At 34.3% G+C, this 25,190-nt stretch overlaps 1 protein-coding gene across 1 annotated transcript; it reads left to right on the plus strand.

The window, feature by feature from the left end:
• Window positions 1–17,951: 17,951 nt before the first annotated feature.
• LOC120412580 (uncharacterized) lies at window positions 17,952–24,979 on the plus strand. The gene is made up of 7 exons (XM_052709880.1): window positions 17,952–18,089; window positions 22,196–22,333; window positions 22,392–22,569; window positions 22,607–23,618; window positions 23,679–24,305; window positions 24,373–24,466; window positions 24,526–24,979. Exons 1-7 carry the CDS (start codon window positions 18,028–18,030, stop codon window positions 24,878–24,880), a joined length of 2,466 nt encoding a protein of 821 aa, XP_052565840.1. The 5' UTR covers window positions 17,952–18,027; the 3' UTR covers window positions 24,881–24,979.
• Window positions 24,980–25,190: the final 211 nt, after the last annotated feature.

Below are 25,190 nucleotides of genomic sequence, written 5' to 3' on the forward strand. Positions count from 1 at the left end.
CAAAACAAAGATTTATGAAAAAATATAAAAAGAAACAAAATAATCTTCCTGACATCTTAGCAGATTTCTGTTTATTTTTATTTTGTCTTGCTTAGAATCCTGAATGATGAAATTTAGTATAATACTTTCCGTCTATAATAATTTTTCTTCAATGTTCAAGAATGTCAATGAAGATTTAAGGGCAATTAGCTGAAATCAATAGATTCACCAATAGAAATTCACCTGCATTTGTAATCATTTTAAGCATGTTTGGGTTTGTTCAAAAATATTATGATTTTTTTTTAATTTTCGATGAACCTATAAGCTATTATGATTCATATGTTTATAGGACCTAATCAAAAAAAACTTTTATAAACATCACGAGTTATCGCGATTTTACGAAAAAAAAGTTTTGAAAAAGTTACTTTTTGTGTTTCTCTTTGTTTCGTCGTCCGTGTCTGTGGCGGGTGACCATGAACGGCCATGATCGATGAAGACCAACTTTTTCAAAACTTTTTTTCGTAAAATCGCGATAACTCGTGATGTTTATAAGCAAACCCCTTATGTCTATTTATCAAAATTTTTATAATTTTCTGCTCTACAACTTTGAAGAACATTGTTACACTCTAAAAAATAACCCTGCAAAGTTAGAAAAAACACGAAATTTTAAAATGAAAAATTTTGTTCTAAATGAAAAAATGACCCTTCTGGTTCAATGTAGATTCGAAAATTACATTAAATTTCCCATAAAATGACATGTTCCAACATTTTTTACAGTCGAGTAACAGAAAATGGGAGAATTTTTAAAACTTTTTTAGTGTTTTTTTCGATGAAAAATACGTTTTTTCGGAATTCTGAATAAGCCATCAAATCGAGCGTCTAATTTTACATAATAGTCCCTTTAACACCAAATTTCTATCTCATCACCGTTTCAGGCTGCAAATTATTGAAAAACACCTCTTTTTTCGCATGCTCAAAAACGAAAGGGGTCGTACCGCCCCTCTATCATGAGATATCAAAAAACGGACCTTGGATTCGTGATCAGGGACAAAAGTTACACCTTAGGACAAAGTTTCACGCAAATCGAAGAGGGGTTGGGGCAACTTTTCCCGATTTCGTGTGAGTTGGTAGAGAATTACCCTACCGCAAATTGTATTTTTTGGGCTAAAATTTTTGTTTTCTTCAATTCTATTTTTTTTTAAACCTTTAAGCTATTAAGATTCATATGTTTATAGGACCTATTCAAAAAAACTTAACATATTTTGTAAATTAATGATTGCAAAAAATCTGAACTAGTGTGAAATAAATTTTGAAACACTTTTTCCATTCAATTGTTGAAACTATGGCTTGTTATTTCAATTTTTATATTTTTTTTATTTTTTTCTTTGTCTTATTTTTAATGGTCGAGCTTGAGTATGACCCATAAATTAACTGATTTAGAAATTTTAATTCCAAGATGGCGGTGATTAAACATTGAAAATGCATTTTTGTATTTAAAGGCAATCTAATATTAAAATTTGAACGTTAAAAGTTAGAAAATTAAATAATATACAAACAATTTTTTTTTAGTCGTGATTCGATTATCCGAAGTCCCACACAAACCGTCGGATAATCGAAACATTGGATAATCAAGGCTTCGGATAATCGAGTATGGACTGCATTTTAAATGAATATTTAAATTAACTAAATCTTGAAACTCGTTATGAAAGTTTTCTCATAAATATCGTTTTTGAACTTTTTCCTATCTCGATGCTTTTGTGGTCTCTTATGCTAAATAGTAGGGCTAGTGATTTTTCGCGATTTCACGGAAGCCGTGTAATCCGTGAAATTTGCCCCTGGCCGTGAAATGCCACGAATTTTGAAATATTCAATTTATAAATCGCTACTCAGTGCATTCAAGCTATATTTTTCAATTCAATCATTTTAAAAGATTTAAACAAGCATTTTATAGTAGTTTACAAATAAAAAAAGTATTTCATATCAGATCTACAACTATTTTTTGAAGATATTGTTCATTAGAATATTCAATAAAATGCAGATAGTATCTTTATACCACAAAATTCCAAAAAGATTTTAAAAGAACTTTAATGAACACTTCTTTGAAAGAAAACGCAAAAAATAACTTTTCTGTTTTTTTAATTTTTTGTAAAATTTATTTAAATCAGTCAACGATATTAAACAACGATGAATCAATTGCATTTAAATATTTTGTATATAAATTTTGTGTTTTAATACAATTGATTAGTAAAATAATACATATTGAAATCATATTTGTTAACCATTTTGCAATGTGTTATATTTTTCTTGAATTATATCAATAAATATACAAACTGTGTAAATGAAAGTTTTGCCTAAACTTTATTAAAATACTAAAATTTTCCGTTTCCGTGATCGTTTCTCTTCTGGAATCGATTGCTTAGTAAAGGGAAGGTAGTGTATCGTCACAAACTGGACCTTATCACGACACCTTAGGGAGGCGACCTATGGAATGTTAACATTAACCTTAACATGTTAACATTAAGTTGAGAATGAAATTGCCACTGAATCCGCTTTGTAAATGCCGGCCCCGATACTCTTCAAGGGTGTTCCCCTCAGGAACTGGGAAAGATTTACTTAAAATTTTCCTATGGCTGAAATTAAGGAAAGCAAAAAAACTTTATTACACTTATTATAATGACTCTAGTTTTTATGAATTAGAAGTTCAGGACGTGCTTCGTTTTGGAGGTTTTTAAGCAAATAAATTTTATAAAACCTCAACAAAATTAAAACAGCTGAATCATACATTTTTAACTTTTTTTTATTAGATCCTATAAACAATTGTTAATATTGAGTGTATCCCTTCCACATCTATTTCGTTTTATTAATTTTACCGCCTCCATCTAAAAAAAAATTCAATGTTCATTGTAGTAAGCGGAATACACCCAATGTTTACATTTGTTTGTAAGACCTAATAAAACAAAACTAGAATTCAACTGACGGAAATTCTTCAAAATTTCCCAAGATTAATCCAATACTCCTTTTTTTCAAATAAATAATTTGTGTCACAGGGTTTTATTTTGTATCTAGAACTACAGCTAACTTTTAAGACACTTTTCTGTTAATAATTTTGCTAAAAGAATACATTTTTTTAGCAGTTTTTAGAGTACCGTGAAATTGCCGTGAAATTTCAATGTTTTGTAATTGGCATGCCGCGTGATTACGATTTTTTTGCCGTGAAAAATCACTAGCCCTAATTAGATAGGAAAACCAGCAAGCTTAGTACAAGAGAGCACAGAGTCATCGATTTATAGACGTTACATAACAAAATTTATTGGCCAGGGTTTATTTCATATTTCTTCTTTAGCTATGCCTTCATGATAAGTGCAGTGCTTCTTGGGACGCACAGTCCGGTTTTTTCGCGATAATTTTCGTCGTAAATGATCGTAAAAAGTTATTCTAACTTTCAGTTTTAGTATTAACTCATCAAACTATCGATTTTATGAAGAGTAAAGCGTCATTCATTTTCTATTTTTGAAATTTGCTCGCGTTATCTAAATTGTAAAAACAGTAAAAATATACTGATAAGTCCAGCCCATAGCATTACTGCTCGGCTGGCACGAGTACGATAAAAATAAACCATTTTAAATAATCAATTATCTATCTTTCCGCAGCCGGCTGCCTAAGATTTAAAAAATTTCAACCGATAAACAAAATGCTCATGGTCACATCACTGCCACTCGTGAATCCTGACCTCATACCCATCTACTAACCCCCTCAAAACTCATGTGATACTTTGTCGGAGAAGCAGTCGATTGGGCGGTCTCTATCACTCAAGTATCGGACTAACATTCCCATCCACTTCCCCGTGACCCTACCACTGGTCGTGGCCGGCGCCGGTATTGATCAGCATGATAGGGGCCTTTGAGAAGTTGCGAAGCGAGGAAAGATAGCACCCACTCATCTTCCACGGCTCGTGGATGTAACTTCTGGAGGTCCTGGTCAATAACGGAGTAGCAACTGCGGGTGGGCACCTATGCTTATGCTTATGCTTATTTATTTCTTCTTTAGCTATGCCTTCATCTAAAAATTACTAAAACAAAAAAAGCTACGTAATTTGTGTATAGTAAAGTAACTTGCAAGAAATTTGAGAAAAACATAAGACATTATTTATTTTTATTTTGAATGCAAAAGGTCATAATTATTTAAAAAATTTCAAAGCTTAGCTTAGGCGTCATCTACAAATGACGTAGCATTCTGAAAAAAATGTTACGTCATTTGTAGATGGCGCCATTTAAAATTATGATTCATAAACTTCCCATCTTTTTTTTTTCAACTGCAATTTTAAATACAAAATATCTCGATGATTTTTTGTTTCAAGGTTAGACACTGAAGGTTAGTTCTGCAAGTTCTGATTTATTATATTTTATTTTTCGCCATAAGATTTTCAAAACTGATTATAAACTAAAGAAGAACTGTCCGTTCGTGTGTAAATAATTTTACAAAGCTCCTTTGGCGATTTAAAAAAAATCGATATCATTTCGAGTAGTCTTGAAAAACCTGGCAGCCGCATATTTCCCTCCCCTACCACGATCATACGCAAATTGGCCGCACTAAATTGACATCCCATCATCGCTTCTTGTCAGAACTAATTCAAGCAAGAAAGCCAAACACTGAAAAGCATATATTTCGTCTGGGGCGGCACGCGTGGCCAAACCGGGGGCCCCAAAATAAACGACCACATAATTTACTATTCGTTGCGACTTTGGAGCGAACAAAAAATACTACTTGGTCGTTATCGTCGTCTTCGTTAGTGATTAGCCGGATCGCCAGAACGAGCAAAAAAAATGAACACAATTGCAAGTCTGTCAACACTTCTTTTGACTGTCATTCAGCGAAAGTGTCAACTGCTTATAAACATAACATAGCAGAGCGTCTAGAGACCAGACAGAAAATAGTCATTCTTTTGGAGGGAATATATTTTGGTAGATTTTGGGGATGCTCCATGAACATTAAAAATAAATGGCAAAATCATAAAAGAAAAACAATTTATCAAACTTTTCAACAGTTTTGCCAAAGAAATGAAATCTTTTTTTTATAGTTTAATATCATAAAAAAACGACTTTCAAAAACCATCTCTAGCGCTCTCATTTCCATATCTCAAGTGTCAAGATTCACCTGAGTCATCCCCGCCCACACCTGGTGGTAGCCAAATGATGTCGTATGATACAATACGAAAAAACAAGCCAGGTATGCAAACATTCCACCGACAACGTGAGAAAATATTATGTTCAAATTGTAGACACATACTACTGAACTCGAGTGGCAAAGAGCTGCAAAGCGGGAAAAAAAGATGGAAAACTGGCTCCTAAAAATAAGTCAACGAAAAAAGAATGCTTTCCTTCCGTTTTCCCACCCCCTCACCCGGGTAAGAATTTTCTTTTGTTCGCCGAAATGTTCAACAATTATTTTATAACCGGTTTCCTTCTCGGCGAGTTTTTTCTTTCCTCAACATTTTGTTTAAGGAAGGTCGAGCACAATCGCATATGTGTGGCGTACTGTGAATGTGTTGTGGAAAGTTAGGGGAAAGTTTTTAAAGAATGGGCGCGAACCACTTGACAGAGTTGAAGTGGCTTTTTTCAACGGTTTGAGAGCAAGTGGAACTTTGTTCAGCTGTTTAAAATTTTAAGTTGAATTAGCGAGATATTCTTTCCCTTTGCAAAGCAATTTTTTTTTTGTTTGTAGAGCCTTAATACCACTGCGACCAATTATAGGAATATTGAATATTGCAAAGCACTTAGTTTCAAGAAATAAAAAAATATCGTCACTGAAATGTATTATTAAATTTAAACTTCCATTTTCAAACATGCGAAAAAAGTCATGTTTTCAATATTTTGCAGTCTGAAATGGTAGTGAGATTGAAATTTGGTGTCATAGGGACTTTTATGTAAAATTGGACGCCCGATTTGATGGCGTACTCAAAATTCCGAATAATTTTCATCGACAAAAACACTACAAAGTTTTAAAAACTCTGCCAGTTTCCGTTTCTCAACTTTAAATTTTTTGAGCATGTCATTTTAAAGGAAATTTAATGTACGTTTCGAATCTATATTAAGGGGTAACATACATGTAAATCAGCAAAAATATAAAAGTTGGTACCTTAAAACGGGGTGACTTTGATAGCCGGGGTGACTTTGATAGGTTTGAGATTTTTCCGCAAAATGAAGAGAACAAATTAAATACGTACGGAATGGTTTGGAACCATACTGACCATGGGAGAGAAGTACTCAAAGTACCTCAAGAAGAACTTTTCATGACATTTTGAAAGGTTTAAAAAGTTAGTTAACTTTTATTAAGAAAATGTTGATGAAAGGCATTATTTCAAACCTTTCAAAGTGTCATGATTTTCTCAATGAACATGATTTTGAATCGGAAAATGGAATACATTTTCGGATTCTTTGGACAATTTTCCACTAGGAGAAGGTAAACTGATTTTGTAAATATTAAATAATATGTGTTTTTGAAACATAATTCAAAAAAATCTCCAAATTTATAGGCAATTTCAGTTGAACAAATTTCATATGAAATGTGAAAACTTGTGATTCGTGCTTCGAATTCAGTTTAAAATGTAATATAAATCGATAATTTTATGAACAATACTAGATTTAACGAATTTCAGGCAAAATTCCGACTTTTTAACAACTTTACCTAAAATTTATATGTATTTTGTTAAAAAGCCTTAAAACTTAGTTAACTTAATATAAAAATTGATTTTTTTTTCTTGAAAACTATATCATCAACCTTAGTGATGGTTCATTTAACGTAAAAATGAAGTTTGAACACCTATAATCTGATTTTAACAAGAAAAACTATGACTATCAAAGTCACCCCGGAATTTAAAATGAGAATTTTTAACGTAACTATTTTTCTGAGCATTATAGAAAAATAACTTTTTTCAGAAATAGTGCATGAACTTTGTGTGGCCTACCCCAGTACATGTTTTAAAAATAATATACTTGAGAAAAACCTTTCCAGTTGGGAAATATTCCAAAAATAAATTGAAATCCTATCAAAGTCACCCCGGTATACGGTATGTTGGTATGAGCAAACAGTTGAGTCCTTCATGGCATTAAAATACACATTTTCAACTACAAACAAAATAAATTTGAAGACATTTGGTTGTACCGAGATATAGCTATTTTAAGTCAGCAGTTTCTAAAAAACGGGTGCCACGATATCTCAACACTGCTTCGGCAAAACTGGCTCAAAACTTGGATGAAGACTCGTTAAACTGATTCCGTGTGCATGACGAAGGCCAATTTTCAGAAACTTTATTTAAAAAAAGATATTTATATTTTTGTTTTTCATATTAAAAAAAATCGCAATTTTTAGATTTTTGTATTTTTAAAAAAAGCTAAATTTAAAAATCGGACTTCGTCATGCACACGGGATATGTCTTGAGCAAATTGCAGCTAATTTGATCTATCTCGTCTCGAGTTATCGTGGCACCCGTAAAGCAACTCTGTATTTAGAGAAAAACATCCACAACTTTTGACAGTCCGCTTTGGGAATGGCAAAATTTCAAACTTAAATCGTCTTTTAGTCAGTTTAATTATGAAATATCTTCATGAAACTTTTAAGTGCGATTGAAAATCGACTTTATAGTGAATTTAATGAATTTTCTGTAATAAGATTTTTTTTATTTTCTACATGTATTTAACCCCTTAACCCAGAAGGGTAATCTTTTCATTTAGAAAAAAAAATATTTTAAATTGTCGTGCTTTTTTCTAACTTTTTGCGTTTTTCTTTGTTTCGTCGTTCGTGAATGTGAAACAATTTGTTCTAAATGAAAAGATGACTCTTCTGGGTTACACTAAATTTCCCTTAATGTCATGTTCAAACATTTTTTACAGTTGAGCAGGGCTGAGCTGTACGATTTTGAATTAGTTAGTCGCTGTTGGCGGGTTCAGGGCGCCAATGTTCCTGGCGAGGGCGCCTATATTTGTACAAGGGGCACCAAGTGATGAGCGGGGGGGGGGGGGTTGGATTATGTTATTCGCTTTTTGGATAACACAAAAATACTTCTACCGCACAAAAACTATTTAAACGAAAAAAAAAATTTATCGTTTTAAAATTGAAACCAGTGTCACCACATGCTCGTCTGTATCAGAGGGTCCAAAAATCTGTCTTATCTGCACCAAGCATGGCGATTATCTGTACCATTATCTGTACGGTATATTTTTTGTAAAAAACTTTTTTTAACATGCATTTTGAACAATCTTATGACAACACTAAACGCTGATATGCAGCTCGGAAGGAACGCAAAACTCCATATAAAAAACACCCAAGAAACGGCCAAGGAAAGACGTTTCTTCGCGTGACGTTACTTCGCGCGATGTTTGTTTGCAAAAGTTCTAGTGAAAAAACTTAAATATTCAGAATTTGTTTATTTTATTGCAACTGAGAGTCATAAATGTATCAATAATTTTGTAATCGATATTATAATATTGAAAATTCCGAATTGCCTTTTGATGCCGAATCTCACAAAGCAAAATCTTGAAATTAAAAGGAAGGATTTTGTATTTTGCTTGAAAAGAAGTAAACCAAAGAGAAAATCCATAAACACACAGATTCAAAAATACAAATATTAAAACTAAAAAAATCTAAGATTAAAAAAATAAAAAGAAATATATATACAAAACAAAATTTAAAATAACAAATTCAAAGCTTTAAAATTCTAATAGTTAAAAATTAATAAAATTAAAATAATATAATTCAATAATTCATATATTCAAAATCCTTCAAATTCAAAATTATAATCCAAAAAAATTAAAATTCTAAATTAAAATCTAGAATTTCAAATCATACCCAGATTTAAAATTTAAAAAATATCAAAGAATTTAAGAATTCAAGAATTAAAGCATTTATGAATTTAAAAATTTAAGAGAATTTAAGAGAATTTAAGAATTTAAGAATTTAGGAATTTAAAAATTTAAGAATTCAAGAATTCAAGAATTGAAGAATTTAGGAATTTAAGAATTTAAGAATTTAAGAATTTAAGAATTTAAGAATTTAAGAATTTAAGAATTTAAGAATTTAAGAATTTAAGAATTTAAGAATTTAAGAATTTAAGAATTTAAGAATTTAAGAATTTAAGAATTTAAGAATTTGAGAATTTAAGAATTTAAGAATTTAAGAATTTAAGAATTTAAGAATTTAAGAATTTAAGAATTTAAGAATTTAAGAATTTAAGAATTTAAGAATTTAAGAATTTAAGAATTTAAGAATTTAAGAATTTAAGAATTTAAGAATTTAAGAATTTAAGAATTTAAGAATTTAAGAATTTAAGAATTTAAGAATTTAAGAATTTAAGAATTTAAGAATTTAAGAATTTAAGAATTTAAGAACTTAAGAATTTAAGAATTTAAGAATTTAAGAATTTAAGAATTTAAGAATTTAAGAATTTAAGAATTTAAGAATTTAAGAATTTAAGAATTTAAGAATTTAAGAATTTAAGAATTTAAGAATTTAAGAATTTAAGAATTTAAGAATTTAAGAATTTAAGAATTTAAGAATTTAAGAATTTAAGACTTTAAGAATTTAAGAATTTAAGAATTTAAGAATTTAAGAATTTAAGAATTTAAGAATTTAAGAATTTAAGAATTTAAGAATTTAAGAATTTTAGAATTTTAGAATTTTAGAATTTTAGAATTTTAGAATTTTAGAATTTTAGAATTTTAGAATTTTAGAATTTTAGAATTTTAGAATTTTAGAATTTTAGAATTTTAGAATTTTAGAATTTTAGAATTTTAGAATTTTAGAATTTTAGAATTTTAGAATTTCAGAATTTCAGAATTTCCGAATTTTAGAATTTCAGAATTTCAGAATTTCAGAATTTCAGAATTTCAGAATTTAAGAATTTCAGAATTTCAGAATTTAAGAATTCAGGAATTTAAGAATTAAATAATCTAAGTTAGACTGTAATCCATATTCATACAGACTGCAGTCCCGATTGACCCAGTTGATGGTGCAAAACATGATTTTTCGAAAACTTTCAATAAAATTTACTTTGACCAGATTCCATTTATTAAATAGTTTAATGTGACATAATGGCGTTACCTTTCAAGAAACAAATAATAATGTTTTGAAAAACGAGGATTAATTTTTTTAATATTCAGGCAACTACAAGGCGGTTGTAAATATGTTTCAAATTTAGTGCATGTAAAGTATGGAATGCTAAAAAGATAATTTTTATTATTAAACTTTTTTTTGCAAAAAATGCTTTAAATGCAATAGCAAGATTATGAATATAAAAAAATCATGTTGTTTTCATGTAATTTAAAAATATACTCAAATTAATTTAAAAAAATACAATAAACTTTATGACTCATTATTTTCTGTATGATTCAGTTCAACTTTTATTAAATTTTTAAAGTATTTTAGATTTTATTTTACCTGTGTTCTCCTTCATTTTAAAATCATTTTTGAGAAGAATGGGAAATGCTGGAAATTATGTTATAACTTTATTAGAACGAAATGCTATACATTATTTTTGTTAGGTCCTTGTCGGTACTGAAACCTGGTTAGCAATGAGTCTGCTTTTGTAAATGCAGTTTTCTTAAACCTAAGAAAAACCTAAAACTACAGAGGATCTTGTGTGTAAATGTTAGTGGGAGGGAGCCAATTACCCGCGGCGTACTGGGGGTTAGTATTAAGAGAAAATATTCTAGCATAAATGGATCCAAGATCGTTAAAAAATATAAGCTTGATCCATTTCTAAATGTTTCAAAAGTTAAACTAGATTTAATCAATGAAAAGTTTTTAAATGTTGAGATAATTGCAATAACTTAACTATTCAATAATATCATTTTGATTATGAATCTGTTTTATCTGAAAATCGGTACAAATCAGTACGGTGACCCAAATATCTGTCATCTGTACGTACAGATTCTGTACTCAAATCTTTGCTGAAAATCTGTACCATGACAGATAAATCTGTACATGTGGCAACGCTGATTGAAACTGAAATAATGCTCAAATACTAAGAAATGATCAAAACAAGTCACTCAGCAGTGTTACTCTTACAAAGGAATCGACCCTTTTCAAAGAGTATACAAAGTTTGAATTTTTGAAAAATCTTTGTTGGTGAAAAACGTACCTCAAACATATATAGCTGCTACAAACACAGGTTTTGTTCTTGGAATGTAAGAATTTCAGCAAACGTCTTTAAGATGTCTCCTGGGGAATTGCAAATTCCATAAAAAGAAAACATTTTGACCCAATTTCACCCCTACTAAAGGTAAGATTTTGAATGATTTGGCATCAATAGCCACTCCAGCCGCAATAAATTTAATCATCGCAGCGAACAAAAAAGTATATTTCAAACACAGGCCAGACCCAGATATACCATAACACCGGTCATTGTATGCTAGCGATGCATAAAACGAACAGCGACCCAAGCAACGTAGCAGCATCTAGAAAAAGGAAAGAATCATCAAAACGGAACAAGTTGAAGAGCACTGCTAGTTGATTCCAAACAAACGCGGCAGCGTTTCGCGGCGCAACTTGGCAACTTAGCAAATTTGCAAAACGCAAAGTTTCTCTTGGGCCCTGCTAAGGGCGCCAAATGGTTTAAGGAGGGCGACATTTTTGTTAAAGAACTTGTTAGTCGACGACTAACCTCGACTAACCTACAGCTCAGCCCTGCAGTTGAGTAACGAAAAATGGCAGAGTTTTTAAAACATGTTTAGTGTTTTTTTTTTTTTCGATGAAAAATACTTTTTTCGGAAATACTAATGGCTGTAATGGATAGCTGGTCTTTGTTTCCTTAAGCCAAAAAGAGCACACAAGTTATTGAAATTTTATGAATAATTATTGAGGACCATTTATTTATTACAATTGGGTACTAAAGCCCTATGTCAATTTTTATTTACAACGGTAAAAAACACGATTAAAAACCATTTCTGATCACTTTTTTTTACTTTTAATGCAATTTTTTTTTGACAAGACAACATTTTTTCGATTAATCAACTATAGTCCCCTTGGAACGAGCTGTCAAGTAAGAGCTTTTCTGTCAAGAAGGACCGCGAGGTTAATTTTTCAAAATTGATTTAAAAATCCATTTTAAACTCTTTGTGGTCCTACAAAGGGTCATTGTACTCAGAAAAATAAGCTTTATCGCCGTAAACAATAATATCAGCAATCTAAGCTTCATTTTAGGACCCAATTGACTGCAGGTGTTTTGAGGAAATGTTAAGAGGTTGGACAAAAACACAAACGAATATAAGTTGAAATTATACTTTTTATCACGAAAGTTGATTTTTTTATATCAATGAAACTAAATAAGGGGTTAAGTTTGTTGAAATTAATTTTAAAACGAGAATGTTTAATCTGGGTTGTATCGGCCTGAATCAGAATCTGTACAAATAAAAATATTCTATCGGTGAAAATAGAATCTTTAAAAACTTAACGGATTTTTTACTGACCTGATTTTATAGGTGAATCGATCTTTGAAAATATTTGTTATAACAGATTTATAGAGTAATCTCTTATGTTTAAAACCCTTTAAAACTTTTTAAATCTGTTTTCACTGTCAAAAGATAGCCCATTTTTGAGACATCCTTTTTTTACAAACTTCGTTTGACCTTGAACCTCTGGGATCATGTTTGACACTCAAAAATCAGCCTAAATAAGGTTATCATTAAAGTGTAATACCTATTGACAATCTAAACGGATTTACAACGTTTAAAATATTTTTATCGATCCACCTCTAAAACCTAAAGGTTAGTTAAAAATCCGTACTTAAAAATCAAAAATATAAAAAATCTGAAAAATGCGATTTTCACCGATAAAATTAATTTTAAATATTTTTTTGTTAACTGATTCATAAGGAAACTTTCTATGCTTTAACGCTGCCATTGAATAGAACTTGAAAGCAAATAAAATAATAACAAACCGATTTGAAAACCGAGCAAAACAGCAAAAAGTTTTAGAATTTTTTTTTTTAATAATATTTAACCAGAAATTTCGGCAACTACAGGAACAATTGAAAAACTCAATGGGCATCACTCTTTTCGTGCACAAATCACGTCAACGAATTTTCGTCAGTGTGCGATAGCCAGAGAGAGTTTCCACACACTTACACACAAATCAGCCAACCACTAGAGAATGGTGATTATTACCAGCAAGTCAGGTTCCACCACATTATGAGACGAATCGTGTGCCGGCGTGCGCGCGAATCGCTTTTGTGTGATGACCTCTGCTGTTCCTGATGGGAATCGGCTATAATGTGTGTGTGCCGGTCAGGACGTTAATAGGTCCTAGTAAATTTTCGTGCCGCGTTTGAGGGGATGACGGGTGCGCGTGGCTAGCAACCATTCAGCGTAAATTGGGTAATTTGAAAACAACTGCTTTTTTGCATACCGAAGCTTTTCAGATGGGAACGGAAGGGGTGGTCAATTAGGGGAAAATGAATCATGGTTATAATTTAATAATTCATGATGTTTTTCTCAAAATAACGATACGGTTTTTTTTCAGTAAATTTAGTTGATGGGTAATTCTCCACCAACTCACACAGCAGTTGCCCCGACCCCTCTTCGATTTGCGTGAAACTTTGTCTTAAGGGGTAACTTTTGTCCCTGATCACGAATCCGACGTCCGTTTTTTGATATCTCGTGACGGAGGGGCGGTACGACCCCTTCCATTTTTGAACATGCGAAAAAAGAGGTGTTTTTCAATAATTTGCAGCCTGAAACGGTGATGACATAGAAATTTGGTGTCAAAGAGACTTTTATGTAAAATTAGACGCCCGATTTGATGGCGTACTCAGAATTCCGAAAAAACGTATTTTTCATCGAAAAAAAACACTAAAAAAGTTTTAAAAATTCTCCCATTTTCCGTTACTCGACTGTAAAAATTTTTGGAACATTTCATTTTATTTGAAATTTAATGTACTTTTCGAATCTACATTGACCCAGAAGGGTAATTTTTTCATTTAGAACAAAATTTTTCATTTTAAAATTTCGTGTTTTTTCTAACTTTGCAGGGTTATTTTTTAGAGTGTAACAATGTTCTACAAAGTTGTAGAGCAGACAATTACAAAAATTTTGATATATAGACATAAGGGGTTTGCTTATAAACATCACGAGTTATCGCGATTTTACGAAAAAAAAGTTTTGAAAAAGTAATTTTTTGCGTTTCTCTTTGTTTCGTCGTCCGTGTCTGTCGCGGGTGACCATGAACGGCCATGATCGATGACGACCAACTTTTTCAAAACTTTTTTTCGTAAAATCGCGATAACTCGTGATGTTTACAAGCAAACCCCTTATGTCTATATATCAAAATTTTTGTAATTGTCTGCTCTACAACATTGTAGAAAAAAAAAATGAAAAATTTTGTTCTAAATGAAAAAATTACCCTTCTGGGTCAATGTAGATTCGAAAAGTACATTAAATTTCAAATAAAATGAAATGTTCCAAAAATTTTTACAGTCGAGTAACGGAAAATGGGAGAATTTGTAAAACTTTTTTAGTGTTTTTTTCGATGAAAAATACGTTTTTTCGGAATTCTGAGTACGCCATCAAATCGGGCGTCTAATTTTACATAAAAGTCCCTTTGACACCAAATTTTTATCTCACCACCGTTTCAGGCTGCAAATTATTGAAAAACACCTCTTTTTTCGCATGTTCAAAAATGGAAGGGGTCGTACCGCCCCTCCGTCACGAGATATCAAAAAACGGACCTCGGATTCGTGATCAGGGACAAAAGTTACCCCTTAGGACAAAGTTTCACGCAAATCGAAGAGGGGTCGGGGCAACTTTTCCCGATTTCGTGTGAGTTGGTAGAGAATTACCCTGATGAAAGAATCGACGGCAAACGTTTTGTTACCCCCTCATTCCATATCTTGGACTATGAGTGACAGGAAAAACAAAAGGGGAAAACCGTCAACAATTTTCTCGTAAACCGGAGCGGTAAAACGGCCGACGGGGTTCTATTACAAAGGTTAATTGGTTTGCGATGGGTCGTTGAACGCAACCGTAAACGTCACGCACGCCTAAAGAGTGACATCTGGGTGAGAGGAGTGGAAGCTTTGGCGACTGTTAGCAAATTAATATGTGGTAAACATGATTAAGATTCTTATATTGTTTTGGAAAAATAAGTGTTAAACGAAACGCGTTATTCAAAATTTTTCAAACCTTCTCAACATGGGCAATCCTTTTCAGAAAAGTTCTAAATATTTTATGCCCGAAACAAACCAAAACTATCAAATTTCCAAGAAGCTATGAAATAAGAATTTTGTATCACGATAAGCTGCAGTCCACAAATATGTGAAAAAGTATGGCAGTGATTTTTTTCAAATAACGTTAATACATTTTTTTTAGAAACGCCAAAATTTCATACCAAAAGACGGAGCGAAACGGCTGAAGTGATCTGGTTCGATTCCCATCTGCTCCCAACGAGAAAGTATAGGAAATATTAATCTTGAAACTCTGAACATGAACGAAAAATCAAAGTCGCTCGATTCGGGGTTCGATCCCCCGTCCTTTGGATTGGTAAGCAAAAATGCTAACCACTAGGCCATCAAAGCTTGGTGAGCTATGACTGGAATGAGGAATACTGTTACTATCAACTATATACGCGCTGGGTCCTTGTCCATTTGACAAGGGTTCGGAAGTTCTAAATAACGTTTGAATCCGATTGGTGCAAACGTTCTTCAGGGCGGGGCTTGTCGATAAAAGCTGAGGTACCTCGCGCTAGCCAGCGTAGAAATGGGTCACCGAAGCTCGGCAGAGCTAACACCTTCCAAATGCCTATGCGAGTTATTTGCATGTATAGAATGTAGATTTAAAAAAAAATACATGGAAACAACTCAATTTGTAAGAAGTGGCCACGTGGTCCCGTTTGGTTGGTTACACACACACACACACACACACACACACACACACACAACTCTGGGAAAATTTTGAATCATTTTTATAACCCAATATGTTATTATTTTTGTTTTAATTAAATTGTCTACATATATTGGACAATTTAAAATTGTTTTCAAAAGGAGGGTTTTTGGCCATTAAATGTGACCTATAAATCAATACTGTTATAAAAAGTTGAAAACGTGATAGATGATTTCTGGAGTTTTTTTTTTTTTTTTTGAAAAGGTAAAACCAAATTTTTAGTTTTTGCTTTTTGGGTGTTTTTTAATTCACCTGACTCAAGGCGGTTTCAAAAACACCCAAAAAGCAAAAACTGTAAATTTGGTTTATTGGACCTTTTCAAAAAAAAAACTCCAGATTTTTTTAATAATTGTAAATCAATATTTCTTACAATAATTTTCTAAGTGTTTATAACCTATTTTTCATTATTTTTGTTTTTAATTTTCTTTAATTGTACACTTTGATAATTTTTCTGGTTTATGTTTATTTTTTTTAAATGTTTGGTTGATTTCTTTCAGCATTGAACAATACATTATTTAATTTATTTATTATTAAATTTGATTTTACAATTCTGTAAATGCGTCGTGGCACGTAATGCACAAACCAGAAAAATGATAATATTTTTTTTTTATAAAAAAAAGTCGTATTTTGCTGAACCCAATTAGTCATGTCTAGACCTGTATTCAAAATATCTTCACATTTTATTAACAAAACTTGTTCTAGAGACTTTTTTCTACTTCATTTCCAACAAAATTTGGAACACAAATTAGTATCAGAGTAGTATTTCGATGACTTTTCACATTTATTTAAGATCCGAACAGTTTTTTCAGGGAGGCTTTTATGGTATTTTGGAGAGTGAAACTGAGTATTTTGGTCAAGGACGTTTGATAGGTGGACAAATTTTAAATTTAAATGCTGCGAAGAGGAGTCTTTCGAGACATATTAATTAGAAATTGATATAAAAAAATATAATTCCATCCAATTCCGGCTATTTTTTTTTTAAGAGATATCCTTTAAAACCATGAAAAAAGTTGCATAAACCACCGACGAAACATTTTGATAACGGGAAAGAGTTCTTCTTTCACGATGCCAAATTTCAATTATACCATTTTTTTTATTTGCGAAAAAAAAACACTCTGTACTTATTGATATTCAGATTTTTCCAATTTTACCATGAAGATTGTTTTATTGAATAAGAAAAAAATAAATTAAAAAAACATAGCACTAATAATTGTTCAAAAATTTCTCCATCTTAAAAACATATCGTCATCAAAATTAAACATTTATCTAAATTTTCAGAATCCATGAGTTTGTTCAGGCAAAATTTGAAGCCAACCCATCTTTTCATAAGAACAATAACATACACAAAACAAAACATATAACTAGAGAAATACCCGTTATTTTTTATTATTATTTATATTTCAAGGAACACGAGTGACTCAAAACAGCATCATCAACAAAGGAATACTTTAAATCATGAGGAAAAAATAACAACGGAGCGATTAAAACTAAATTGTTAAATGATATCTTCAATCATTTCATATGACACAAAGGGCAACAATGGAATGATAATTAAAATTGAGTGCAGGTCAATTAAATTTGAAATATGACCTCATAGCTTACCATTCAAAATTACTGACCCATTAAACTCGCTATAAATAATGACACAATCCAATTTGAAACCTGAAACTCAATAAAACTTTCAACCAGCGAATTAAAGTGCAATCCCCACCTTCAACTCGTAAGCCTTCACCGGCCCCATAATTGCCGATCAATAACGTCCAGCTGTCGAATTGCATTCACACAATTCGATCGGGGGCGGAAAATTGGTGGAAAACCCTTTTATCTGATTGTGGCTGACTCTGATAACGCACCACTCGCCACAAATTTGGACTGCCAATTTGCATCAATTGGCGATATCATACAGCGCTGATAAATTTATGATTGTTATTTATTTGCTTGGCTGATTAGAGTGGTTTCCGAATGCTACGCACTTTTTCCTGCGCTTTCCCGTACCGAGATAAGAACCGCGACCAATTAGAAGTTCTTATCGCAGGCTGGAAAAAATGTTTGCGACAGGGAAAAGTTAACTTCGTCAGTTGTCGATTTGCGCCGGGTTTGGAAGGTTTGAAAACGCTCGGGAATGCGAGGATTCGTCGGGAAAAAGTCCTTCAACGTTAGTGATCCGAAAAAAGATGATGGAAAGTGTGTAAAGTTAAATAGTGCTTTTTTAAACTACTGAACTACTTTGAAACTATCTGAAATATGCTAATTTAAACATGAAAAAGTCGAAATGCAGGAAATATCGGTTTAGAATTTTCCTCTTGGTTTAAAAGTTTTTTGTCTTAGCAAATTGTCAAAAAGCGGACATATCATAAAGGCTACCGGATAAACGGATCTAGCTGGATTTGTGTACGGGGTTTATTGTTCAAAAAACAAAAACTTCTTTTGAGAATTTTACTAAAAGTGTAAAATGATATTACAACTAATTCCACCTCTAAAACATGAATCCTCTTTAGAAAAATGCTATTAATTTTAATTTAATCTCAAAATGTTGAACTCTGAACATATTTCTTTATAATTTTCGATATTTAAAAAATATTTGAGGAAACTGAAAAAATACATCTGTTACGCTAGGGTTTAGGATGGTGCAAAATCAGGTACAAGAGAAAGAAGTTTAAGAAAAAAATATGATTTTTGAGAAAAAAAAATCAATCAATTTTTAGATGCAAGAACTCCTTTTTTTTTAAGGTGCAACTTGAGGATGACGCGCGGGAATTCCCGGGACAAATTTCCCTGGAAATCGACCATTTTTAAACCTTGAGCTGAGAAAATGTTTTTACTTTTCATTTTTGACTTTTTGATTTTACTGCTGGTTGCTGATATAAAGCCTATTCAAGTTTAAATTTAGTGAAATATGAGTTTTCATCAGTGTCACCTACACAGCTAAAAAAGTAGTAATCCAGCTGCGTATAAAAGGCCTGGGTGTAAAATAAATATTGCATTATTTTATGCAATTTTATGTGATTTTACACCCTGAAATATGTGGCCCATCAGTTAGGAAACATACTTGAACGAAATGTCAAGCTCATATATGCGTTTATCCTTTCAACTTTTCATCGGTCTGATGGCCGAGTGGGCTAAGGCGCCAGTCCTTACTGTTGGTGCTGGGTTTAAATCCCGTCGGTTGCAACTTTTTTTTGTGTTTTCAAAAATTGTACATGCAGTGTGTAATATTAAGTGTTTATTTTGACGAAGGTGATGTGCATGCTTTTGCATGCGATTTTACCATCGGATTTTTTGCTGTGTAATTAAACCATATAATTCAAATGATTTTTTCTCCAATCGGATTGATTTCCAATGTTGAAAAATAAAAAAAAAAGATTTTTTTCTAAAATAAAATGTGCAAAATTGACTTCAACTCACTGTTCAAAATAAATGAAAAAATAAACCATTTTTGAATGCAGATTTATCAATCAAACAAATAATCAAATTATTCGCTCTACAGCATTGCCTTGGCGTTCTCGATTACGAGATTCCTACTTGAAACTAGGTGTTTGATTGTTGAGGCAATTGCAAACCTCTTCTTACACCAAAGCCTCCATCCACCCCAGGATTCGAACTGACGACCTTTGGGTTGTGAGTCCAACTGCCTACCAACGACTCCACCGAGGCAGGACCCAGGGAGACGACTCCTACACCTGGACTGAGCTAACGACCTAACCTCTTGATTAAACCGGGGCCAACATTTACTTCCCTGTCCGACGGAAGGCGTGATCAGACAAATCTCGTCTCAAAATTTGCCACCGGGACCTTCTGGGATCAAACCCAGGCCGACTGGGTGAGAGGCAACCACGCTAACCCCTACATCACAGTCCCGGCACATATTTATGTATATTTTTCTGAAAAAAAAACTTTATTTTTTTGTATGCCTTTCTATGATCGAAGTAGCCATGGGCGAGTTTGGACGTAAATTTTTTTCGCTGCCATAAATTTGACGTTTTCTTCGGGTTTTTTTTTCAAGTTATTTCTCGTTGGCATCTTTTGGCCAATTTTTCAAAATTCCACGACGGTTTCGGATTTGTTCTTCAATTGACTTTATTCTGTAAGAGAATCTTTCTGTGGCTGGAGACAAAAGTGAAGCTCTCCGTGACCCTTTTCGTATGGCGGAACGGTGAAGATTTCCTGATGGTTCCAGCCTTTCCGGCAAAGCCAAAAGCTGTTTGCAACCTGCGGGGCCTGTTCCTTCACTTAAACAGCCCATAAATGGAAGCAGATTCTATTTGATTCGGTTCTTCGACCGAAAACTATCAAGAACTCAGAGGAGGTGACGTCAGGCTGTGTCCAATTCCGGTTGCAGGAAAATGAAGATTGAAGCTGCTTATTGAAGATATCCAGGTTTCGGTGAGATCTTTCCATGATTTTTGCAAAGTTTTTTTTCCATACCATACCAATATAAATTATATTCTATTGATTAAATGAAATATCATTCCTATCCCTTCTCCATCTTCCATTTTCCCAATCCCCATTTCTCCATTTCCACGAACCCCATTATTTGCCAAATTAACACTTACACACCCAACCACAACTGATTCGGAGCGTTTGGTACGGTATGTCCACGCATCCTTCCTCCCCTGTAGATTCTGTGAAATGTGATCCGTTCACAGAATCCTCTCTGCGGTAAACACAACGCAGTAGGGCTGGCCGCTTTAATTTTTGCAATTCATTTTCGGGTGTTCTCGGATGTACTGCAATTATTAATATTGACAAGAAAAGTGCTTGGGGCGTAATCTAATCACAAGACTTTCCAGCATGCTTTCATCGGACTGGCTGCGTTTGTGTTAGATTAGATTAGATTAGATTAGATTTTTTTTTGTATGCCTTTCTAGGTACACTTATCTATTTGAAAACCGTAACCGTAACCGTTGATTGATCTTAAATGTATCTTTTCAATTTTTAAACAGGCAGACTTGTTTCTTATGTAAACCATTCTTAACTTAATAGATTTATTTTGTTTTTCATAGATTAATTTTCTTAGCATTGAGCTAATTAATTACAGTTTAGTTTTTCAAAGGTTTTTTGTACATTTCTCTCTTTGAATCATTCCAGAAATTATTTCAAATTTTAATCATTGAAGATATCAACTCAAATCATGGGTTGTACGTAAAATATGAGGAACTTAGACTAGTACAAATATTTAAAAAGTTTTTGTCACCCAATCAATTTATTCTCCTGCGTTTAGAATCATTTTTAGCATGTTTGGGTCGTTCAAAAATCCTTTGATTTTTTGAAAATTTTCGATGTACAGTACCGCAAAAAGTTTTGTTTTTCACTGTTTTTTTTGTTTTCGTCAAATGTAACTTTTTCAAACTCATAATTGCAAAACATCTGAAATTGTGTAAAATGCATTTTAAAACTCTTTTTATTCAGATGTTGAAACTATGACTTGTTATTTCAATTTCGATTTTTTTTTTGCTCCCACCCTGAAAAAAAAACTATATTGTTATTGGTTGGTTGTATGTTAGGTGACCTAATCGTACACAAAATTGTCGGATAAATTGAGAGAAATCCGCAGGATACAAAAAATTAAGATCAAAGCTTCTGACTCATTTATAGGCAATATTTGTCAATATTAAAAGGCGTCGGTCCATGACCAAAGAAGATGCTACAGATCTTCCGGGACCATATCAAAAAGCTTTTTTTCGTAGTGTGTCATTTTAGCTGAGAAAAGATTTCAAATCAACTTCAGCATAAAAAATCGCGTTAAAATGAAAATTTTTGGTTAAAAATTCAACTATTACGCCGTACACAGGTAGAAAACTGGAACTTGATTGGAACAGTTGCTTTTCACCATACATTTTGACGACTTTACTTATACAAACTTGCATGGTACGCTTTTCAAAAACGTACCATGGGATTTGAACACTTTGTTGGTGGTTCCAATTTCCATGAACGCTTGTTCACGATTTTGGGAACTCTTTTTTCTCCGTGTAGGGGAAGGGGTACCCTTGTTCAGATAGATGTTAGAAGTAGCACCGGGGAAATCCAGCTTGATGGCTATTTTGATTCTTCAAATCTTGACTTTTTTTTGATAAGGTCCTATAAACAAATGTAAACATTGAGTGTATCCCTTTCACACCTTATGTCAAAGTCCATCGGAGTAAGCGGGATACACTCAATGTTTACTTTTGTTTATCGGACCTTATCAAAAAAAAGTCAAGAAATAGAAAATGTAGAACATGAAAGCAATAACCAATGGAACCTAGTCGAAGGAAAAGTTTTTTTTTTATTTAAATAACAACAATTTCCAGACTCTCCCGCAGATGCTGCCGGCGGCGTCGGAAACGTTGTCTGCCAATCGTTTTCTGCGTGGTGTGCTTCTCGATCCTGATCCTCTGGGTGCTGGGAGATATCTACCAGAAGCGGATCCCATTCTATGGAAATTCAACGTATGAAGCGGGGAAATGAGTTTATTTTCAATACTTATGAATTGTTTTTTTTTTTCAGATATAATTTTTCGGACTATGATCCGGTTGAGTTTGACTTAAGTAATGCCTCGGATGGAAGGTCTTTGCTGATGCCAGCTTCGGGCGATGAGCGCTATTGTGTGGCATCCTCGTGCAAAATCTACTGTCATTGCATGGATTTAGATGGTTTATCCTATGAGATTGATAGTCTTTTGGAGGTATGTTGGGTCGGAGATTTTAATTTAAAATAATCAGCTTTTTTTTCAGGACGACCCTTGCGGTGAGATCGAGTTGATCATCGAGCAGCTCCAAATTCTGGACCGCAGGCTGTTTCGTGGTTGGATCTCACTGTCTAGTGATGTTGTGATCACGAAATTGGAGTTTAAAAACTCCAACATAACGGAGATTCCTCCGGAAACGTTCGACAGCAGCTGCATCCACGACTTGACGGTGTTGACCGTTGATAGCTTGGAGGTGACCAGGTTGGAGGCCAACGTATTCCTGGGGTTGAAACGGCTCAAGGAGTTGAACTTGAAGAACCTGAAGCTGAAGGTGATTGAACCGTTCGTGTTGGCTCCTATCAAGTTTACCTTGTCCAGTTTGTTGGTGGAGGGTTGTTTGGATCTGGTCAACCCGAGACCTTTTACCGGATCGACCACGGTGGATCACTTGGAGATTGTGTCGTTTGAATTTAACGTATTTGAGGATGTGATTAGTGACGATGCGTTCGCGATGGTTCCGAAAGTGTCAAGTTTATACCTGAGGAATTCTCGTATTACGGTGATCACAAAGAGGATGATTGACAGCGTTGCAAGTTCGATAAAGCAGATTCATCTAGTTGGTAATGAGTTACAAACGATCGAAGTTGGAGTGTTCGATGAACTAGTGGGTCGGGGTGTTAAGCTTCATTTGGGGAACAACCCATGGGTTTGCGATTGTAACTTGAGTTATCTGAAAGAGCTAATCGTTGCTAACAAAGACATGTTTGACGAAATCAAGTGTGAAGAACCTCCAGATTTCAATGGAGTTTTACTAACAGAGGCAAATTTCTGTACAACCTCAACAATATCACCTACGGAGGACACATCACCAGATCAAACCACGTTGGACGATACTACCGATCCAACGGAGTCTTCGTATCGTCCAACGTTGCCAACAATTAATCCAACGGGCACTCCAACCGATAAAACAACGGAATTGCCGCCGGTACCGACGATTCCTCCGACTTCTGCACCTACAGATCCTATCCTTCCTGATGATCCTACAAGTATGTATAATATTATTAGTATAAAAAGCCTTAACAAATATTTCTACTATCCCAATGTAGCAACAACAACCACACCGCAAACAACCTCAACAACACAAGCCTCAACAACCGCCCCAACACCCACACCACCAGCTCCTCCCATCAGCACCCCCGTCCCGCCCTCAAACGTCATCAACATGAACTGCATCTCCACGACGATAACGCTGCAGGCCAACGTGTCCCCCGTGGCGCTGGCCGAGGACGATACCTTCGCGATCCGCCGCCGCACCAAGACCTTCTCCGTCTTTGAATCCCAGGAAGGGGCCGTCGAAATCGTGCTCGATCAGTCCTACCCGAACACGGTGATCCTGTGGTTCTACGACACAGCCTCCTCGAATGCCATCTTCACGCTCAACATCGAGGAGGGCGCGTCCTGTGCCGACATTTACGGACGCGTCGTGCGCATTTCGAACCTCATCCCGGACAAGACGTACCTGTTTTGCGTTATTTACAAGTTTGAGGTTACGATTTCGCCCTTTGACTGCTTGCCGTACAAGTTGCAACCCTCGTACGGCCAGCGCACCTGGATGGTGGAGGATCAGAAGACGATCGTGATCAGCATACTGATTGCGTCGGTTGTGGTGGCCGTCATGACGGGGATTGCGTTGACGTACTGTTTCATCAGGAGCTTTACCAGCTATCAGAAAGGTATGAACTGTCGCTGGTATTTCAAATTTCAGAAGAACCATTTATCGTAATTTTTACTTTTTAATAGCTTGCGCCAAAACGCGTCCCATGGATCTCAGGCGCATCGACAAGAGCACCACCAACCAGTGCTACATGTCACCGGTCGTTGAAAAGCCTGAAAGGTAACCTCTTCAAAATCAATCTCATTCCGTCTTAACAACATCTCCAACCTTCCCCCCAGAGCCCGTCACAAGCGCAGCGTGTCCGAGTCCAGCATGGAGAGTGGCCGCAGCTACGTCTCGGCGGTCGTTCCCGCCACCCAGTTCCAGTACATTTCGTGGAAGATGGAGAACCACCCGCCGCCGCCCCAGCAGTCGTCCCGTCGCGCCGAGCAGGGGGACTTTTACCCGAAGGATCCCCCACCTCCGCCGCTGCCACCACATCCGGTCAACGGTGGCAAACGACGGTCCGGCGGAAGTCGGCAAAAGTCCGAAATTAAGATCAACTTTCACGAGATTTACGACGAACCCAGCAGCAGCTACACGGACAGTCCGCCGCAGCCGCCGCCTCTTCCCAAGCACCCGGGACGGTATTGAGGGGGTGAGGGGGTTGATGGGAGGGGGTTAATGGGCCGTTTTGCATTCCAATAAATTACATGAAGAGGTTCCTAGAACTAAACGAGTCAAATAAAATAATTCACACAGATATGCATGCTTTAACTTTAGTCAAACTAAGTGAACAAATTAAATCCTTATGCACAGATCAAAAGAGTTTAATTTTGAAAGGTTGAAATTTTGGTTGGTTGAATATTACCCTTTTTGCCTTCCTCATCTTACTGAGGAAAGGCTATAAAACAGGGGTGCTCAAAGTTTTTGGAGTTCGGGCCAAATTTGAAGCTCAAATGAG

Source organism: Culex pipiens, chromosome 3, assembly GCF_016801865.2.
Source record: "Culex pipiens pallens isolate TS chromosome 3, TS_CPP_V2, whole genome shotgun sequence".
In the NCBI taxonomy this organism is placed as follows: Eukaryota; Metazoa; Arthropoda; class Insecta; order Diptera; family Culicidae; genus Culex; species Culex pipiens.

What these genes read in the sequence shown, in the direction of transcription:
- LOC120412580 (XM_052709880.1), top strand. Translation starts at nt 18,028, where the DNA reads ATGCGAGGATTCGTCGGGAAAAAGTCCTTCAACGTTAGTGATCCGAAA. An exon ending in CCATTCTATGGAAATTCAAC is followed by an intron (nt 22,334 to 22,391) that starts GTATGAAGCGGG and finishes TTTTTTTTTCAG; the next exon opens with ATATAATTTTTCGGACTATG. An exon ending in CCTTCCTGATGATCCTACAA is followed by an intron (nt 23,619 to 23,678) that starts GTATGTATAATA and finishes ATCCCAATGTAG; the next exon opens with CAACAACAACCACACCGCAA.